At 41.7% G+C, this 19,943-nt stretch overlaps 2 protein-coding genes across 2 annotated transcripts; one reads left to right on the plus strand and one right to left on the minus strand.

Moving 5' to 3' along the window:
* Positions 1–1,615: 1,615 nt before the first annotated feature.
* Positions 1,616–8,432, minus strand: gpnmb (glycoprotein (transmembrane) nmb). Its single transcript, XM_063898549.1, is given in 13 exon segments — positions 1,616–2,292; positions 2,416–2,506; positions 2,634–2,854; positions 3,321–3,426; positions 4,093–4,329; positions 4,612–4,671; positions 5,142–5,364; positions 5,366–5,499; positions 5,623–5,784; positions 5,860–6,033; positions 6,681–6,821; positions 6,904–7,059; positions 8,004–8,432. Coding segments are annotated over 13 exon segments (1,929 nt in total). The 5' UTR covers positions 8,074–8,432; the 3' UTR covers positions 1,616–2,138.
* A 4,253-nt stretch (positions 8,433–12,685) lies between these two features.
* LOC134875103 (polypeptide N-acetylgalactosaminyltransferase 15-like) lies at positions 12,686–19,344 on the plus strand. The gene is given in 11 exon segments (XM_063899520.1): positions 12,686–13,124; positions 13,127–13,409; positions 13,529–13,695; positions 13,779–13,983; positions 15,206–15,373; positions 15,666–15,783; positions 16,248–16,442; positions 16,533–16,664; positions 17,088–17,189; positions 17,308–17,451; positions 17,536–19,344. Coding segments are annotated over 11 exon segments (1,929 nt in total). The 5' UTR covers positions 12,686–12,889; the 3' UTR covers positions 17,716–19,344.
* Positions 19,345–19,943: the final 599 nt, after the last annotated feature.

Consider the following 19,943-nt stretch of genomic DNA (forward strand, 5'->3'; position numbering starts at 1 on the left):
TTGTGGTAGTTTGGTTTTTTAAGAGGACAAACACTGTTTCGCTTGTGGGATATGGGTGTTATATATCGGAAGAGATCTATTGGATTACATTTATTAACGAGGATAGCTTTGTGGCACGAAAAGGTCTCTTTTTGGTCAATGTTGGAGCCTGAAATCATACACAACGTCAGTGACTTTATTTTGTTACAATTTGATATGTTCCTTCTCAGTTAGGATTAAAGATAAGACTTAAATCTAACACTCTCAATTCCCTCCCAATCTTATCAATATTTGCTTAAAAACCTTGAGGGTTAACATTGTGGAGCTACAGTACGTTGTGCAATAGACGGCTATATCCAAAAATCTCACTAAATAATTGTGTATAATATACCACGTAATACTCATAGCTTACTTTTAACACACTGAATATACACTGCCTGGCCAAAAAAAGGTCACACACTCTAACATTCGTTGGACCGCCTTTAGCTTTGATTACGGCACGCATTCGCTGTGGCATCGTTTCCACAAGCTTCTCCAATGTCACAACATTTAGTTCTGTCCAAGATGTTGCATCGATGACGGGAGATTCGGACCACTGCAAAGTCTTCTCCAGCACATCCCAAATATTCTCAATCAGGTTCAGGTCTGGACTCTGGTGGCCAGTCCATATGTGAAGATGATGTCTCATGCTCCCTGAACCACTCTTTCACAATTTGAGCCCGATGGATCCTGGCATTGTCCTCTTGGAACATGCCCGTGCCATCAGGGAAGAAAAAATCCATTAATGGAATAACCTGGTCCTTCAGTATATTCAGGTAGTCAGCTGACCTCATTCTTTGGGCACATAACGTTGCTGAACCTAGACCAGACCAACTGCAGCAACCCCAGATCATAGCACTGCCCCCCACAGGCTTGTGACCTTTTTTTTCGGCCGGTTAGTGTATAACAAGCAACACACTTATACAAATATGGGTGGGGTATTTCTTTAGTTTTTTTTAGGAGGAAACTGAATTCAGACTGATGAAAAAAGAAAGATTGCATAATGACAATTCTGAGATTTTCAACAACCATCCATAATATTTGTTAACAGCTTTGAGAGGCACTCTCATTTGCTTTGTGAATTGCATTTGGGGAAAAGTGCACTTCAACAGCACACTTTTGTATTTGTCTTGAAGGATCCCTGAAAATTGCGAAGCTTCGATAATATCTAATGAGACTCCCTTCCAAACAACCCATCCTCACTTTAACCACCTTGCAAGAGTTTTACAGATTTAAGGTAATGTAGACGCAGCCTTCTCTTGGAGTGTAAATACATAATACAAACCTTTTTAGACTATGCAGTGTGTACTTTGGAAACGTCTATAACAGCTAGTGTTATGTTTAGAACATGAGAACACGTGTTTATCCATACGTATCCTGGTGAGGGAGTAGAACGTTTGTCAAGAATACTCAAGGTACTGCCATGGTAGACTTTGTTACCATCAAATGCTTTCAAACGCTACAACCTTGAGATAAAGTGATTTTATTGAATGGTAAAAAAGAGATTTCTACCATTTGTGAGAAGCAAGGTCGGATAAATAATGAATTCCCCCGTACAAAAACATGAAGAGAAATTACTGAATGTCGTCAAAGCAGGGGTGGTTAGTTCACAACCTTTATTAAAGTCATCAGAAGTAAAGTTTGCCAGTAAAATCGATTGATTAGCGTCTTACAGTTAAAATTCAACTGAGGAACAACATGCACATTTCACTAATAGTATAGATTTTATATTGGAAAACCATCTCAAGGATTTCATACCTAACTGTTGATTATATTATAGTATAAGGCACACTGTACTGTAAAGCAGCACTTGGCACAAAGTTTGCTCAAAAGCGATTCACTTGAAGACTAAACGGTTGAGTCAGAACACAGGAAATCAAAAGGAGCAGCGCCTCATTTGGACATTTGATACTAATTTCTTGAAAACACCCTGCCAATCATTCACTGCAGTAGCTTTAGCCAACATTTAACGACTAAATTAAGACACAGAACTCATTATTTACTACCATTTCTCTACAGACATGAAAGTAATTCTGCTTTCTTTACTTTTTAATGAATAAACTCTTTGCACATTTTCTTAGCATTGAGGGCTGAAATGCTTTGGTGCAGCATTATGGAGCCTACAGGGGGCGTCTCTCAGTCAGCAGGTGATGGGTCTCCTCGCTGGAGGGGAACAGAGCCTCCCTCAAACGAACCATGCGACCTCCGTCCCCAACATGGCCGCAGGCATCCTCCACCAGTGACCTACGAATTGGTCGGTACACCTTGTATCGCCTTTGAGAGAGGGAGGAGTGCGACAAGGGGTGAGAGGATAGAAGGAATATTTGGTGGTTATATCAGACAGAGAGTAATGGCAATTGTTAAATATCTGTGTATGTGGAGGCACACACTACTCACTTGCAGACCATATAAGCAATGAATGCAAAGACAGCTACCAGCACAGCGGTTGAAGAGAGCACCACCTCTGCAGGGTGTGAAGTCTTGGAAACTGCAGGATGGAAAAAACAGTAATGAAGACAAACAAGAAACATCAATCTGTCCACTTCCTAAAAATCTGCAAGATAAAGAGAAAGATTGTGAAGATTCATAGTAAAAAATGTCTTTGTGTAACCGACCAGGTTGATCCTGGGACTTGTTGATGGTGACGGTGGTGGTGGTCAGGGTCAGGCTCCTGGAGTCCTCCAGGGTGATGTTAACACAGTAGGTGCCCGGCTCTGGAAATGATCGCATGAGACGAACTTCACACTCTGATGATGGCGGCACATCGTCGCACATGATGCTGCGCACCTGAGTGCAGGTGTCGTCTGACACAATGGTGCAGGCTGAAGTGGGGATGCTGAGGGAATTGAAAGTCAAACAATTATCCTTTTAATAGAATATTTTTCAAACTTTATTCTACTTTTCACTAATAGTCCTTGAGTTGTGATCCAAATTGACTCTCTCAAAGATCTGATGACTCTAATTTCCTTGAAAACATGAAAAATGTGATTTCATATCAACACACTGAAAGTCATTCATCTCTTTCTTGTATTCATTCTTTTTTATGAGATAGAAATGTTTAAAACATAATTTATATGGAGTTACTGACTTATAACGTGTCAGTTTAAACATTTGAAAGCTGTCTAAAACGAATTTAGATTTCACCCAGTGTTTGAGAGGAAACAATTCACCTAAATGTGTGTGTGTGTGTTTGCAGACCAAACACAGAAGTGCTGCTCTTGCCATCTCACAGCAGTCAGGAAGATACTAATAAAATGTAAGTCTGTTTAACAAAGTTGATAATACAATAATTATATACTCACTTGCCCAGACATTTCACTAGGAAGCTTATGTCGCTGTTGGTCACTCTGGCAGCGGAGACTTCCACAATGCGGCTGTTTGGTTGGCTGCTTAGTGTGTGCTTGGGCTCTGCGGAGAACAGATTCATGTAATGGTTTTAGATGTATAATCATCTTCTCACAACATGAAAATGACGGTGTGTGATTCAACATATACAGGCGAAAAAATGTGATAATAATAATAACAATAATAATAGCAATAATGATAATGACTGAGAATTTGGATATAAAACTATAATTCTACTTCCTTATAGAAATATGGATTCAATATTCTGGATTGTTTTACTTTAGGTTTTTTAAACAAAATGAAACGACAAATACTTTAAATAATTAGTTCTGAAGATATTTGGTCATTAACTTTAGAACACTGGAGAAATAAAGGTTTTGGCCTAATAATGGTAACAAAAACATTGAGATTTATCCTCTGGAGACCATCATTGATAACACTTTTTAAAGGCAATCCATTCAATGGTTAAATAATTATAATTTGGACCACGGTAGGGCCCATACCAACTAAATAAATGATAAAAAGTCAATATAATATAAACTGATCTAAACTTCTTTTTTTTTTAAATGTCCAATTATATTATAAAGCCCCTATGTATTCAATGTAAAAATGCCTGACTTTGGCGACATCTGGTGCTGGTATCGTCAATGACACGTAACGGACTGCTTTGAAAACACAGACTAAGGTTCTAATTTGAACTATTGTGAATCCTGGCAGTCCTTCACTTACCAATAATGGTAATGTTGCCCATGAAGGTCCCATGGGCATAGTGGTAGCACTCGTTGCTGTTGCGGCGCTTATTGCGAAGCCAGGCCAGGGCGGTGGGGTCCGACTCCTGTGCATTGGAAAGAGTAGGGGGGAGGGGCTCTGTCGTGGGGATACCTGTTGTAGTGGCAATGGGAGCAGATGAGGAAGCCAGGGGCTGGCTTGTGCTGGTCCTGTAGCTGGTGCTTGTCTTTGAAGGCACTGAAAGATGAAGACAGAAGAAAGTGATGAAAAAAATACCTCTGAATGGATAAGGGTGTGTGTGTGTGTGTGTGTGTGTGTGTGTGTGTGTGTGTGTGTGTGTGTGTGTGTGTGTGTGTGTGTGTGTGTGTGTGTGTGTGTGTGATGCTCATATTCTGTCTTCTTGGTCTTCATGAGTATTTATTGTGTTCCTGCTCAGATACACAGGCTCCCTCAGTCTCTCTTGCTCTCTTTCACTCCTAAAGACACATAAACAAACACACTGACAGCTGTGGTACTCACCCTGGGTGGTCTCCATCTTGACAGTAACAGCATGAGTAATGAGCGAAGGTGTGGGAGCCTCTGGAGGAAGAGACACAAGAATACAATTATGACACATCTACTTTTGTGAGGCAACACTTCAATGATCGGTGCAGGGAAAGTCACTTCTTGCTTTGTCTCGTGCATCAAGGTCAGACAGCAATACAAGGACTAGTCATGTGACAGCAGCGATCTGGTGTCCTGATCAAAGTTAACAGCCCTGGTCAGTTTACCCGAAATACAAAAACACATATATACTTTTTCTTAATGGCAACCATCATTTGGATGCCTGTTTGGCAGGGGGTAATGGCCCTGTGGCTCCCTTAACAAGACAACATGTTCAAACTCAACCTGCATTTTGGTGTCAATGTGAATTGTATGTCTGTTCCTGAATGTGTGACTTGGTGTGAAAAAATGAAATATCAGAACTTGTTTCAAACACAGGGTAGTGACATTCTTTATTGTCAATTTAACTTTAAAGCCACCATGGGTAGGATTTGAAATATTTGCACCTAGGGCCACATCTCTGTGCCTGTGTCCAGTACCAGAGTGAGGTGGTAAAGTGGAGCTCGTCTGTGTTGGCGTGGAAGCGGGAGGCGGACACTCCACAGGGAATGCTGCCTCCACCACCATCTTCACACTCATGCTCCCCAGGGCACTGTAGGTGTGTGTGGTCACATCTCGGTGTGTCACCAGCTGGTTGCCATCTTTGAAGTCCCAGATGTAGTCAATGGCAGGCCGCGGTTTTGAGGTAGCCGCTGGGGTCATGGAGCTGTACTGTGAAGACCACGTCCTCACCGCGGAAGAAAACATTCTGGGACTGGTTGACCGCAGCCTTCTGGGAAATATCGACTGCCACGGGGATCTTATCTAAGAGAAAGAGTGAGTTAAGAGAGTAGCAAACAAATCTCGTTTATTATTTTTTGTGTTTGCTACTGTCTGCCAGAAAGTTATATAAATTAAATTAGCTTAATCGTGTGAGTTTGTCTCAACCTGTTACATAGAAGACGGTGTTGTCAGTGGTAAGGGGGCTGTACTTCCTGCGTTCACGTTTCCTGTAGACCATGACCTCAATGACCTCTGCCCCCAGAGGGATGTTGGTGGTGTTGATGGTCAAACTGGAAGAAGAGCCGTCACATGTCTCGTGGTACTGGCCTAAAGAGAAAACGAGAGTCACTTATTTTGCTTTCCACATGCATGTGTGCAAATCTGTAAACCTGCATGTCTCACCCATTGCGTGCCACACGTAGACATAGCTCTTGTGGCTCCAGTCATTGCTCTGAGGGAAAGGTTTTCCATCGGGGAAGACATTGCATTTCGCCGCATCTGGACACTTTCCAAAGCCATAGTCGTCCAACCAGGAAGTCCAGTTGTACACGTGACCAGTACGCACCTGTCCATTGGCTGCTCAGAAGAGAAGAGACTGCAGTTGTGTTATTCAAAAACTTTAAATAATAAACCTGCGCTCATTTGTATTCAAATTACTACTCTGGAAAGGGATTGCTTGTATGACACATCGCACAGATAATGATCCCTAAACATGGAGCTCTATGGATTATTTGAGCCTCTTTCAGCTTATGTTTTGGTTTTGCAGTCTGCATATTATTTGGTTCAATATCCCCCTATTGTTTTTAGCAACAACAGACAGTTTTTTCAGCAAAAATATCCTCAATAAATCAACTGAGTTACAGAGTTAGCTACTAAAGAGCCAGATATTTTCCTCAGGAGAAACAAACAAACTTAAAAGGAGATGGACGATAAGAAATCCAAATGATTGCTAATGGTGCTCTTTGTCTCTTGAATATGTTGAATTGCAAATATAAATTCATCATATTTACTTTATAAATTGATATGTTGGCATAGGATTTAGAGTTGTTGCAATTAAATTAACTAATGCCACTGTAAGCATGCCTGTAGATCAACTTTTAAGGACTACAATCCTGTGTCTGATGTGATGCAGTGGTGTTTTTAAGGTCTACAGTGATGTAATGCGTGTGGGTGCGTGGCCTGGTCTGGCTTTTTGGCAGCACCTGAGGCCTCGAGCTCCGTACCATCCTCGCAGTGATCATCCCATACAAGGTCCCCATTAGCATCCTCCTTCTGGCATGGTGGGTACTCCAGCTTCGCAGTGAATGTGATACAAGAGCCATTGAGAGCCGGACTGTCACTGGTCAGACGAACCTTTGGTTTACCTACAGAAGAATTGATGTTGTTGGTGAAAAATAATCAAAACGTAACAGAAAGAATTGAGAGGAGAAAGCTGGCTTAACTCACCTTTGTGGTGCATGAGCTCTTTTGGCTTTGGGTTTAATGGAGGGTAGAGGTAATCATCCCATGGGTTGGTATCAGGATCCCAACCAGGAATTGGTGGAATTGGAAATGGTATCTTCCCTGCCATGGCATGCTTGTGGGGGAACATGTCAGCATAGGCTGGCAAAAGAGAACAAAACAAATGTTAGGACCCCATGGCCATAAAGAAGTTTGGATCCCTGAGGGAAACTGAAACTTGTGGGATGCTCTAGCAAAAAAGTACATATTTGTGTTATTCTGTAGTTTTAAAATAAAGAAAAGAAGTTAAAAACTGATCACTGGAGATGAAAAGAAAAATAATCTGATCCTAACAAATGTATTGTATCTGTTTGTTCTGTAACTCCATTCCTTTGTTTCTGGATGCTGTCTACATTTTTCTGAAAAGTATGAATTACATATTCTAGGAGGATAACATAAACGAAAACAACAAATTCCATCGTTGTAATTCAATTAAAGGGGGAAAAAATCCAGATATTTGAGGAAACATTTTCCTGTAAGCAGACACATGCAGATACACAGCTCATCACTTCACAATAAGTATATGAAACTACATAAACAGTTGTAATTAAAAAATATATGAGGATGTTATTTTCATATGACGACTGATGAATATGACGACTGATGAAAACCAGTTTTGCTCAGTTGGAATCCTATGTAAACATATTATTGTCAACTAAATAAATGTATAAAGATATATAATATATTTATGACATTTCCTGTGGGAAGTTTTTTTCTGACCGGACACCGTTAGCCAGGGTGCGTCTTAATTAAACTCATGAGACTCTGCGTGCATGGATCTGAAGACAGAGCAGGTAAAACAGAAACTGTGACATTGAGCATCACACGTAAATCAATCCCTTGATAACTACTGTGACATTTAAATTAAAAAGCCAGCGCCATTAACATTGAAACATTTTTGTCATTTTTTGTGTAAATATTTTCATGTACATTTAGGAAACACATGATAAGTCTGCAGTTAATATTTGACATTTAGTCAGACTTACTGATCAAGACAGTATGAAATAATTTCAATTAGAAAAGCTGACTGACTCTGAAGTACTTACTTTTGCGTCCATCAGCTTGAAAAACAACGCAGGCACAAACCAGGAGAAAATCGAATAGCAAGCCTTCCATTTCCACTCCTCAGCAGGAAAGTGTCTTGTCAAAATCTATTATTAAAAAAGTGCTTATCAAATACACAAAATATCTAATAATATGTTGTTCACCGACAGAGCTTGTCCCTCTCTCTGCCCTTCTAGCTCTCCAAAGTGATCCTCCTGCTTGTCCTTCTGTCCAATAATTTAATCTGGGGCCGCTGAGCGCACAAACATGTGATGTTTCCTAACAAGACGCATCTCATCCCTCATTAGTCTGCTTTACGCAGGAAACTCATGAGAGATGCACACGGCACGCCTCCTCCCTCTGACCTGATAAAATAAAGCTTTTAATTCTAAGGAGCATTCATTCAACAATATAAAGTTATTGTTAGCTTACGAATTTTTATATTTGTGTATTTTGAAAAATAACGTTTAACGTATTTCATTTGTGAATCAATGTAATGTACAAATTCCTGTCCACACTTTCGTTTTTGAAATAGTTGTCCTCAATTTACAGGATTTTATCCAAAATCTTGCTGAACTAAAAATAAATATTGTTACATTTTACATTTAAATAAGCTTTATTTTAGTAACAAATACAGTTTGCCACCTTTTCAGTCTTTTGATCCTTTCCGGAGAAAAATGTTAAATAAAAACTGATCGGGTGACAACGTGCCTGAATAAGACATTTACATTTATAGACTACATAAAAAACAATCACAAACCGTGTGCTTACATTTTCCTCAGTGATATTTCGCAGAGTATGGCTACGAATCGTAAATGTAATATAATTACATAATTGAGTTATCGATATTATTTTGATTTTGAGTTGTAGGCCTATTCCTAGTTTGATGATAACCTTGAATCCTGACATCCAAGCACATGACCGTCTTTACTATTGAATACTTTGGTCTGATCGAGCTGTGTCACGGTGAAACGCACAGCACAGATGTGAAGTCTGAGCGGTGATTGCGCCACAGCTGCAGCACAAAAAGCAGAAGGAAAGCGTATGATGTGCAGCCGAGGCGCGTTCGTTTTCAACACCATCCAACATGTGATGATTAATTCAGCGGGTCTGCTGCTGTCACGAGGAGAGTTTAGTAACTGCAGCAAAGGTAACAAAAAAGGTGGCGAAACTCATACTCACTCACATTCAAATTACTGTGCAAAAAACATATGTATCAAGAAAACTTTGATTTATGTTCAGAATAAACATCTCTTGTGTGGAATTTCTGTAAAGGATTCACAATATTTAATCTCCAACATACGAATAAAGCTGCTGCTCCACTCAGGGCGAGGTTTAAGAGTTCCTAGAAAAACATTTATAAAGAATATTTGATCCAAAATGCAGTCAATGTGGTCAACAAACTATAGCTTACACTTTGATATTAAAGTGTCAGAAATATTGTGTCTGTTGTGTCTTATGTCATATGTGAGTTATTTTGTACAATTATAATACAATAGTCCAGTTAAAGTCATTGTTTGTCTTGTGTTCATGGTTTTTGTGTTTAGTTTCTTTCTGTGTAAGAACAAAGACACTTTTGCAGCCTTGACTAGACAATGAAGTTGGCTTTATTGTATTCTTAAAAAATGCACTGTGGGTGCAAAATATTTTAGGAAGAAATTAGAATGTGAACATGAAACGGGGGAAGAACAATAATATGTTTCTCAAAATGAATTAAATAATAAACGAGAGAGAAACTTTAAACTTTGAAACAGCAGATAGCAACTTAATATTACAGTATGTGACATAAATTAGTCCTTAGCTGTCAAGAATCGAAAAACCAAACAATGCAATGATAGTAGTACCAATGAACTTCATCTACGAGTTTTTTGTTCACCGTGAGAAAGCTACACTGTTATTCAAAACGTAAGGTTATCATGAAAATACATTTCAATTATAAAAGATGAAACCCATAAAAGAGCTGCCTGAAATCCTATCAAATGGTGATCTCAAGCTCTGATTGGCTTTGCTGTTGGTATTTTAGTAAAATACACTCAGTCAGACGGTAACAATTTACTAATTTATCTGCATGTGCACCATCACGTGTTATGAGTGATGTTAATAATTGTGGAGGTTTTTTTCTGGGAAACATTTCAGAAACATCATTAAGATCCACGTTGAGTCGTCTCCGTCTCCAATAATATTAAGCCATCTCCATGCTCCTATAAAGGCCAATAAGTGTAACAGACAGCCCCGGATGTCATCTAGGAGGTGATACAGTTTTTTCCCCCCGTCAAATACACATGACATGTAGAAAAAAGGTGTGTTTACGTCAATAATTCTCATCCTCCAGTAGAGGGCAGCACCACTCCGCTGCTTCTCATGTTGGAAAGCTGGAAAGTGAGTGCAAGGGGCCCTTCTAGAATATTTTCTACTGATGTAGATGGAAATACTGGATTATAAATATTGATTATTTAATCATATGTCATTAAGTATAATTTTGAAAAAATCCAGTAAAAAGTGTATTAAAGTAATCTGAAAGTTCAAAGTAAAAAGTGTAAAGAGGCATCAAATGGAAACAGGCCGCCACCTCTGACTAAAATACACCAATGTGCAGAATGGGTCCTTTAACTTGTTTTATGTGTCAATCTACTTTTACTACTTTTACTTAAGCAAAAAAGGACAACTTAAGCCCAAGTTTTTGCTCAAAAAGATAGAACAGAGTATAATTTCTTCAGGATCCAGACACCAATGGTTGTAAAACAGAACAAAAATGAATGAACAACAACCCAGAAATGTATAGAGCTGCCAAAAGTCACTGTTATTCTCCCTCTCTGTCTCCCTCTCTGTCTCTCTTTGGATCTGGATGGGTGCCCCCGCGCGCGCGTGCGCGCGTGCACGTGCGTGTGTGTGTGTGAGGGGAGGAAGCTAGCGAGTGCTTGTCGTGCCTTCTCATTTACTACCCTGGCTTCTGGTCGAATATAGGAATGCAGGCTCATTCCTACAGAGTACATGGACTGGACTTTCAGTTTGTGTGTGTGTGTGTGTGTGTGTGTGTGTGTGTGTGTGTGTGTGTGTGTGTGTGTGTGTGTGTGTGTGTGTGTGTGTGTGTGTGTGTGTGTGTGTGTGTGTGTGTGTGTGTGTGTGTGTCTGTCTGTCCATGGTCCATTTATGTTTATGTGTGTGTCTGCAAATGTGCTGGCCGTGGAAACTCCAATTCAGTGTGTGTTTTGGCTGCAGGTTGGGACATATGGGAGTGTTCACTGTGCAGCACTGGAAAGACATGAGGACTTTCTTTCTTTTCAATCTTGAGGCTTATAAACGTATTCCCACAAGAAGACAGAAGAACCGGTCACTTCTAAACTCTATCCGTCTCTGTGATGTTTCATGTCTCTGTCATTTCCACCCTCTTTGCAACACCGTCATCTTGCTGCTCTGAAGCCCTCCTTTACTCTTTCAACTTCTCAATCTGTCTCTCCAGGTGTCCCACTCCCCCTCTGTAATCATAATCATCACAAGCCATTCTGCCCTGTCATCCTGAGCAGAGGGGAGGTGAGTGTCTTTGAGAACAATGGGAGGAAGGCAGTGAGTTGCTAATCCCATCCAGACACCCACCACCACTGTCAGGGTGGGGTACTGATCTCTGGCTGCAGCTTTCAAAGCTCCCACTGCTGGCTGCACTGCCAAGCTGCCTTTCACAGCTCCAGCCAGCCACAACACAGAGCAGAGTGTGTGAAACAGGCTGACACAGATGGTCTTCATTTGTAGTGATGTGGTGAAGACAATTTGGGTACAGTCTGACCTCTTGTTGGCCATCTCCATTAAAAAAAAAAGCATCACCCGGAGGCCACTTTGTAACAGCATTAGGAAAGTTTTTCCTTTTCCATTCCTTACCTCACTTTTTAGGGCGTTTTAACTTTTCTCTAAACATGCTATTTCAGTGGCATTATGTAAAAGTATATGTGATAATTAGGAAAAACTATCTCCACTAATCAAAAAGGAAAATTCAAATAAAGATGGACCAAGGTCGTTGTCTCAACTCAGTTGAAAACAGCATACTGGGCTGCCAAAACTCCTCGGAGAACCGGGGACCTATTTTACCACCGCCCCGCTTCCCAGCATCGACAGCCGGTCATGGGACTGCGAGGCCCGCCGCCAGCTGGCCGGAGATAGCATCTTTGATGTGTGACGCACCGGGGAGACGCCTCCACCAAGCCGATTCTCACATGCAAGAACTGAAGAAGAATAAAAACACTGTCTCATTTCACTGCAATATGGACTTATTTATAACACACTGTTTTTGTTGTTGTCTTGCACAGTTTTGAAAGAGAGCTACTGGCGCCATATTATATTCAAACTGAACACAAAGTCCTCCAAATCCCTAAATAGTCATTGTAACATAGAAAGCACCATACATTGCATGATTATACTTTGAGAGAAGCAGCTTGCATTTCAGTGGTTTCCATTGGAGTAATAGCCCTATTGAACACGTTGGCGAATTAATCCCTTTTATCAGATAACTGTTGGGCTTGCTTTCAGGGTTGAGCCAGCAGGTGTAGGCCTACAGCAGGTGGATGTATCAGGTGCATCTTGAAACTGTGAGCTCGGATCGAAGCGGGCTTTAGGACCCCGGGATGAGCTGGGTGAGAGGCAAAGTGTGCGCACCTACACCATGAAAGAAGAAGTTGAGGGGTTGTCCTGAACCTGCCTCGTCTGTCACTCCCGTCCCAGGTCTGCTGCTCCATGGATGCAGCGCTACACTCCAGATGACTGAGGGGCGAGTTATTTATCTTTCTGCTTTTTTCTATCTATGCAGTACTAAAATGTAATCGACTTCAAAGTTGAGTCAAAGCTCAAAAATGGGTCATTCAAGGTGGGTCAATTTCCTATCCTATTCTCTGCACTCTTCATGATGAGGCTGTGGGGCAGAGCTACAGTCCGGAGGAGGAAGGTGCTCTGCCTCTGGCTGCTGCTGCTTGGCTTCGCCCTCCTTACTCTGGCACTCTCGGACCTCTTAAACCGGGACCGGGTCCCCAGTCCCCAGAATCCTCGCCCTCCACGCAGACCTCTCCAGGGGATCCCCAATGCACCGGACCTGGAGGTCATCGTGGACTCACGGGACCCTGCATTAGAACTCGGTGTCGATCTCGCCCGATAAAGTCTCTGCAAGAGGACCAACTTTTATTTGTGCCATCTATTCAGGGCACCAAGAACCCACCACAAAAGAAGGGAAGTTACAAGGTGATTCTGCCTGGAGCAAATAAGGACACCCGAACCCCTGAGCCTCCGACGCACAGTGAAATGGGGAAAGTAGTGCAGCTGGAGGAGAGGGAAGTGGAGGCTTCTGTGGTGCAGAAGTATGGCTTCAACGAGGTGGTCAGCGAGAAGATTTCTCTCCATCGCAGGCTGCCCGAGGCGCGCGTTCCTGAGTGAGTGCACTAACTTGTAATATACTCCAAGACTTAAGCCGAACTGACCCAACTTCTGATGCTTTAACAGTAAATTAATTTGTCGCTTTGATAGTGTGCATTTGTTTTACACTCGATAGGTGTTTTGGGGAACAGTACAGCGAGTCTCTGCCGTCGGCCAGTGTTGTTATCTGTTTCCATGATGAGGCTTGGTCCACGCTCCTGCGCACCGTGCACAGCGTGCTGGACACTACGCCCAAACAGTACCTGCAGGAGGTTCTGCTGGTGGACGACTTGAGCCAGCACGGTGAGCTGCTCCATCCGGCCACATCAGTTCATCCATCCTTGACCTGATCTGACCACGTGTCCTTGCCTCTGTTTACTCCCCAGGTCACCTGAAGAGTGTGCTAAGTGAGTATGTGTCTCATCTGGACGGGGTGCGTTTGATTCGCAGCACCAAGCGCCTGGGTGTTGGAGGGTGTCGTACTCTGGGTGCTGCCAGAGCTGCAGGGGAGGTGCTGGTGTTCATGGACTCCCACTGTGAATGCCAGAAGGGCTGGCTGGAACCATTACTGGAGAGAGTGGCCCAGGACAGGTACTCACATCTAATTATGTGCAAAAAGAATGAAACAATGCAATTACAATGCCTGATTTCTCTATAATGACACTTACTCTAAATAACTGTGTTGGTTGATCCCAAAAATATAAAATGCAACATGGTCAGAGTTTTGACAAAGAGAATAATAAAGATACACATTTGGTCTTGAAAACAACAACCGAGCAGCGGGGCCCAGACTGTGCTTCTTTCTCTCCTGGGTTCTGCTGTTTGACAGAACCACTTGCGGGAAGCGAGAAAATGGAGGGTTCAGAGTTGTTAGTTGTCTTTAGTCATTAGTATGGCATGGGATACATGCTCTGTGGGTGTATCCAAAGCTCAGCTCTCATGATTTGGCACTAGTCTTGTGTCTCAGGCTGCCTGCAGTGTGGCTCTAATTAGACTAGGTAATTAGGCTGAACTCTCAGACCTGGAATCTGCAACCGCTCAACTCCAAAGCCACATGTTTGACCCTTTTCCCAACCCCCTTCTATCTTTAATCTCCTCACTTAATATCCTCCAAGCATCACAACGCATGAGAGAAATATCTGAAACAACATATTTGAACCAGAACAGACTCCTATAAAGAGTGCGTGTCTCAAAACTTGGCTTATGCGACATGTGACACATACTGTAGATTGGCAGTTAAAAAGACACACGTCAACACACACTGATGAGAAAAACTTTATTTTCTTTTCTCTCTGCACACTGCCCAAGGGGTCATTAAGACACTGTTCAGAAGGCCCCATGCAATGTATCTTGTTGGGAAGTAAATAAAAAACGATGGCAAGGGGAGCAATTATGACCACAAAGAAGGCAGGAGTCGCAAAGAGACAGAAACAGCATCATAGAGATGCAAAATGGCAACAAAACAACAACACTGAGGCAAAACAACCACAGAGGTATTAAAATAGACCACATGAAAAGATTCTGAACAACCAAAAGAGATGCAATATGACCACTAAGATATTAAAAAATACCTAGAAAGACACAAAGCAACCCCGAAGAGATGCAAAACAACTCCAAAGTAACATCAGACGACCACAAAGAGACCCTAAATGACCCTCACCAAGATCTTTTCAAATCTTTGACTCAGAGATGCATATTTTTAATGCATAACATCAGCCTCCTTTTGAATTTCCCTACTTGATACCTTTCAAATAAGAAATATACATTTGAATATACAAATGACTGTTCATATTAATGTGTCCTCTGTGTGCAGGACCAGAGTGGTGTCTCCCATCATGGATGTGATAGACTGGCAGACCTTCCAGTACAATGCCACCCAGTGGCCAGTCAGGGGAGTGTTTGACTGGAGACTGGACTTCTACTGGGAATCTAAGCCTGAGCTGCAAGAAAAGGACCCAGATTCATCGGTTCGACCTGTGCAGTGAGTTCACAGTGTAGAAGGAATGTGGAATAAAGGCTGAGAGGAATCACTGAGCACATTATTCTAGAGAGCATAAAAGGAGATACAAATGTTTCTTTCTTTAAGTTCTCAAAGCTCATAATCTACAGTATAACCTTAACAAGGTGTGAGTTGTTTTGTGAGTCATAAGCCAAAAGCAACCTCTCCTCTAGGCTGCTTGCTGTGATCAGTGTGTCCTTGCTAACGTTGACTGGAGTTTCATTGTCTCTCCTGTGTTTGTTCTTGGCAAGTGATACAGATTCTGTACCAACAGGAGCCCCGTGTTAGGAGGCGGAGTTGTGGCCATCGACCAACATTTTTTCCAGAGTGTGGGAGCCTACGACCCTGGGATGGTGCTGTGGGGAGTGGAACAAATTGAGCTGTCAATCAGGGTAAAGCAAAATGTATTTATATTATCAATTTTCCAATGCAAGTCCTCCAATTCACCTGCTCACAAAGGACAGAGGGGAGACAGGTTGCATTGGTTATTCATCTTAAGTCACCTAATCTTTCTAAGCGATGCTTTGGCTGAGTGATTCAGTTGCCTTCTGTCAGGGACTCAGGAATGTTGTGCTGGGACATGATGCGTTTTCCAAATGGAAATCTCAGGTTGATAGTGGTCTGGGAAGGCTTGGGCCAGTTGACAAAGGTTCAAGTTTGAAAAGGAAATGGTATTTGACCACTTATTTTCCTTTGACAACTGTGAAAATCTCCGTTGGGAATCGTAGCATGTCTGTGACAGATTAAACTATGAAAATGTGCAATTTTAAGCAAGCTGCACATTGATTTTATCGGAACGAATTGCACTCAAAAAGCAAAACTACAGGGCCACAAACCTCTTTTACTGTTCCTGCAGGTGTGGTCATGCGGTGGCTCCTTGGAGGTGGTTCCCTGCTCCCGTGTTGCCCACCTAGACCACCACCATCTGCCTTACACCTTTCCAGACGACGAGCTGATCCAGAGGAACAAGATCCGGATCGCTGACACCTGGATGGACGCATACAGAAAGATATTCTACAGACGAGACACACTTGCTCATTTCATCAGACAGGTGTGTATTACTGGCGTGAATATTTGTTAAGAGTTGAATTGGTCAGATGTAGAAAGATCCAAAGACATAATTCCTCTTATTTCTCTGCAGTCTGAGAGCCCTAACATCACAGAGCGTCTGCGGCTTAAGAGGAGTCTGGGCTGTAGGAACTTCCACTGGTATCTGACCACAGTTTACCCACAGCTTTACATCCCCCAGGACAGACCTGCACTATCAGGCGAGGTAGAGAGAACACACACACACACACACACACACACACACACACACACACACACACACACACACACACACACACACACACACACACACACACACACACACACACACACACACACACACACACACACACACACACACACACACACACACACACACACACACACACACACACACACACACACACACACACACACACACACACACACACACACACACACACACACACACACACACACACACACACACACACACACACACACACACACACACACACACACACACACACACACACACACACACACACACACACACACACACACACACACACACACACACACACACACACACACACACACACACACACTATTGACCATATATTGAGGGACATGACACAGACTGGTGTGTTATTTTTGTTCCTGTTTGAAGCTGTACAATGTCGGCACCGGCAGCTGTGCAGACTACCCTCGAGGGCAGGGGCCGCAGGGCGGGGCCATGAACATAGCGCCGTGCAGTGGGACAGGCAGCCAGGTAACCATGACAATGTTATAAAAATGTAATGCAGACAGGTGGAATCAAGTCACATGACTTGGACTTGAGTCAGACAGCTAACACACAGTGGTAAAGATGACCTCCCTTGTCGTTGCAGCACTGCGAACTGAACGCTGAGTTGGAAGTGCGATGGGGTCCCATGGGGGCTTTGTGTATGGATGCGGAGGATGACAGGGCGGTCTTATCTCCGTGCCCCGCACACCGACCAACCCCCAGCAGACTGCAGTGGAAGTTCATAAAGGCAAGGCAGAACATATATATATATTTTAATATTGAGTAGATGTTCACAGTGAGCGTTTGGCTAACTGTCTCTTTTCTGCTACAGCTGAGCGGTCAACTCGTTCAACAGCAGTCCCAATTGTGTCTGGAAGTTTTGAAGGAAGGAGGGCTCCCACAAAGCAGCCCAAAAGAAGGGAAGACAGGAGGTCTCTTCCTGCGACCCTGCACCCATCACCCCAGACAACAGTGGCACTTTGAGCAGCTAGTAGCTCCTAAAGGTGCCTGATACAGAAAGTGCAGCGGGATCTATGAACTAACCAGAGTGGCATACTGTAGTGAAATGGTGTATCAAAATACGTTTGCACCTCTTTGCCACTCAGCTTTTTTGTTCCTGTTTTAAGGATTGCAAATATAATGTATTGTGTTGAAAAAAAAAATCAGATTATCTTCCAATTAAAAATATTATTGAGATGTGATTACATTAAAACAAAATCTTTTAGGGATAATAATTGTTGTATGTATGTACATTTGATCATATACAGTGTGAAATCATTGATATAACATGATATTTTAGCCATTCATATTTATTTGTCCACATGCTAATGGCGATATAGCTAGTTCTGCAGGACATGTAGTAATGTAAAGTCCCTGCAAACCCAATTGATTTCACACTTTAAATGAAAACGTTTCTTATACTTCCCCTCACAAATGTTATTTTTTTAACAATGTGTATCAAGTCTCTTACCAAAATAAATAAGTATATTCCTGTGATATCAGCTGCCTACAGCAGAGGGAGCCATCTGCCTTCAAAATCCTCTCTAAGACTGATCAATGTGATTGTCATATTTGGGGTGTAACAGAATACATTACCGGATTATGTAATCAGGATATGAAAAAAAAGGTAAATGCATACATTACAGTTGAGAAAGAGACATAATCAGAGTACTTACAACTTTACAACAAGGCTTACGATAAATAAAGAACGATATATTAGGAAACACATGCAAACATTTAAACACTTTAAATAACTTACAACACCAAGTGAAGCAAGACTCCAACATTGTATTCATTGCCATTGCATTTGATATATTGAGGTTAACCAAAAGTAATGGAAAGAAATCAGATAACATAAGTTTTATTTTTACGATTATGTTAACGATTAAACATTTTTACAGGTCATTGTAACAAAATACATTTTCAAAGTAACCCTCCAAACCCTGGCTTATTGATATACAGAAATAACATCCCCATATTGTTTACTAATTGGAAATACCATGAATAAGTTCTGTTATGAACTTTCTGTGGATGGAGCTGATATAAATATGCTGTACAGTTACCCCACCATGTGACAGTAATATCCTGATGTGCATGTGACAGAGAGCAGTGTATGCTGTCCTTGATTAACATCAAGATAACGGGGTCATGTGTTTCTTTGTCTGTGTATCTACTGTTACTCATAGCATCGGTGTGTAGGCGTTATTTAAGTTGCAGAGCCCAAGGTTAGGAGGACCCAGAGCTCACCCTCTGTAACTCTCTCCTTGTCCCCGAGCATTGAGTGCTGAGAAGCGCCTATATTCTCCATCATGGTAATGCTTTTTTTAACCCATGGTGCACTTAGCCCAGTCAAGTACACTGCACCTTTTCAATAAAACCAGTCATATGGCTTGTCTACAGCTCCGAGGCATAGGTCAAACACTTCGACAAACAACATGCTGTCGATTAATATGTCTTCTCTCAGTTACATAACTAAATGCTACTTAGATGTTGAGCAAGAAGGGTAAGAATTATCTGCTACAGGTCTTCAGAGGGCAGCAAGAGGTCAAAGACTCATTTAGTGGCTAATTGCATTGTGAATGCAATCCACGTTTAGAAAGTATACCAAAGTAAAAGGAAAAGACAGGGACAGGTATGACTATTCAACCCGTATGTTATGCTCAAAATAAACTGATACTTTATGATTTCAACCATATATGATAACTGTTTATGATTTTGAATTATCACTTTAGTTAAGACTCAGAGACTCCAGCTATGAATCATGGTTAACACAATGGTTATTCAAAAGTCTATGTGTCTGCTTTTGGAGATGACAATACTTAATATACAGAACTTACCTTCCCAAATACAGAACAAAAATCTTTTGGCATTTTTCTGTTAAGCCTCTCTGTATAGTCATTTGGATATCTGTCATCTTCATTAGATATGCATGCTAAGTTATGTCAATTCCCGAATAATGGGTTTTAAAAAGGTCAGAACAAATAAAGACATTTTGCAGGAAAAAAATGATTTGCAAGAAAAGTATAACTTGCCCACAAATCATGCATCGAAGTTGTCTGATCGTAGGAACAGCATCCAACACCACACTTATATACAGTGGGGCAAAAAAGTATTTAGTCAGCCACCAATTGTGCAAGTTCTCCCATTTAAAAAGATGAGAGAGGCCTGTAATTTTTATCATAGGTACACTTCAACTATGAGAGACAGAATGAGAAAAAAAAATCCAGGAAATCACATTGT

The sequence above is a fragment of the Eleginops maclovinus genome, chromosome 13 (assembly GCF_036324505.1).
Source record: "Eleginops maclovinus isolate JMC-PN-2008 ecotype Puerto Natales chromosome 13, JC_Emac_rtc_rv5, whole genome shotgun sequence".
Classification (NCBI taxonomy): domain Eukaryota; kingdom Metazoa; phylum Chordata; class Actinopteri; order Perciformes; family Eleginopidae; genus Eleginops; species Eleginops maclovinus.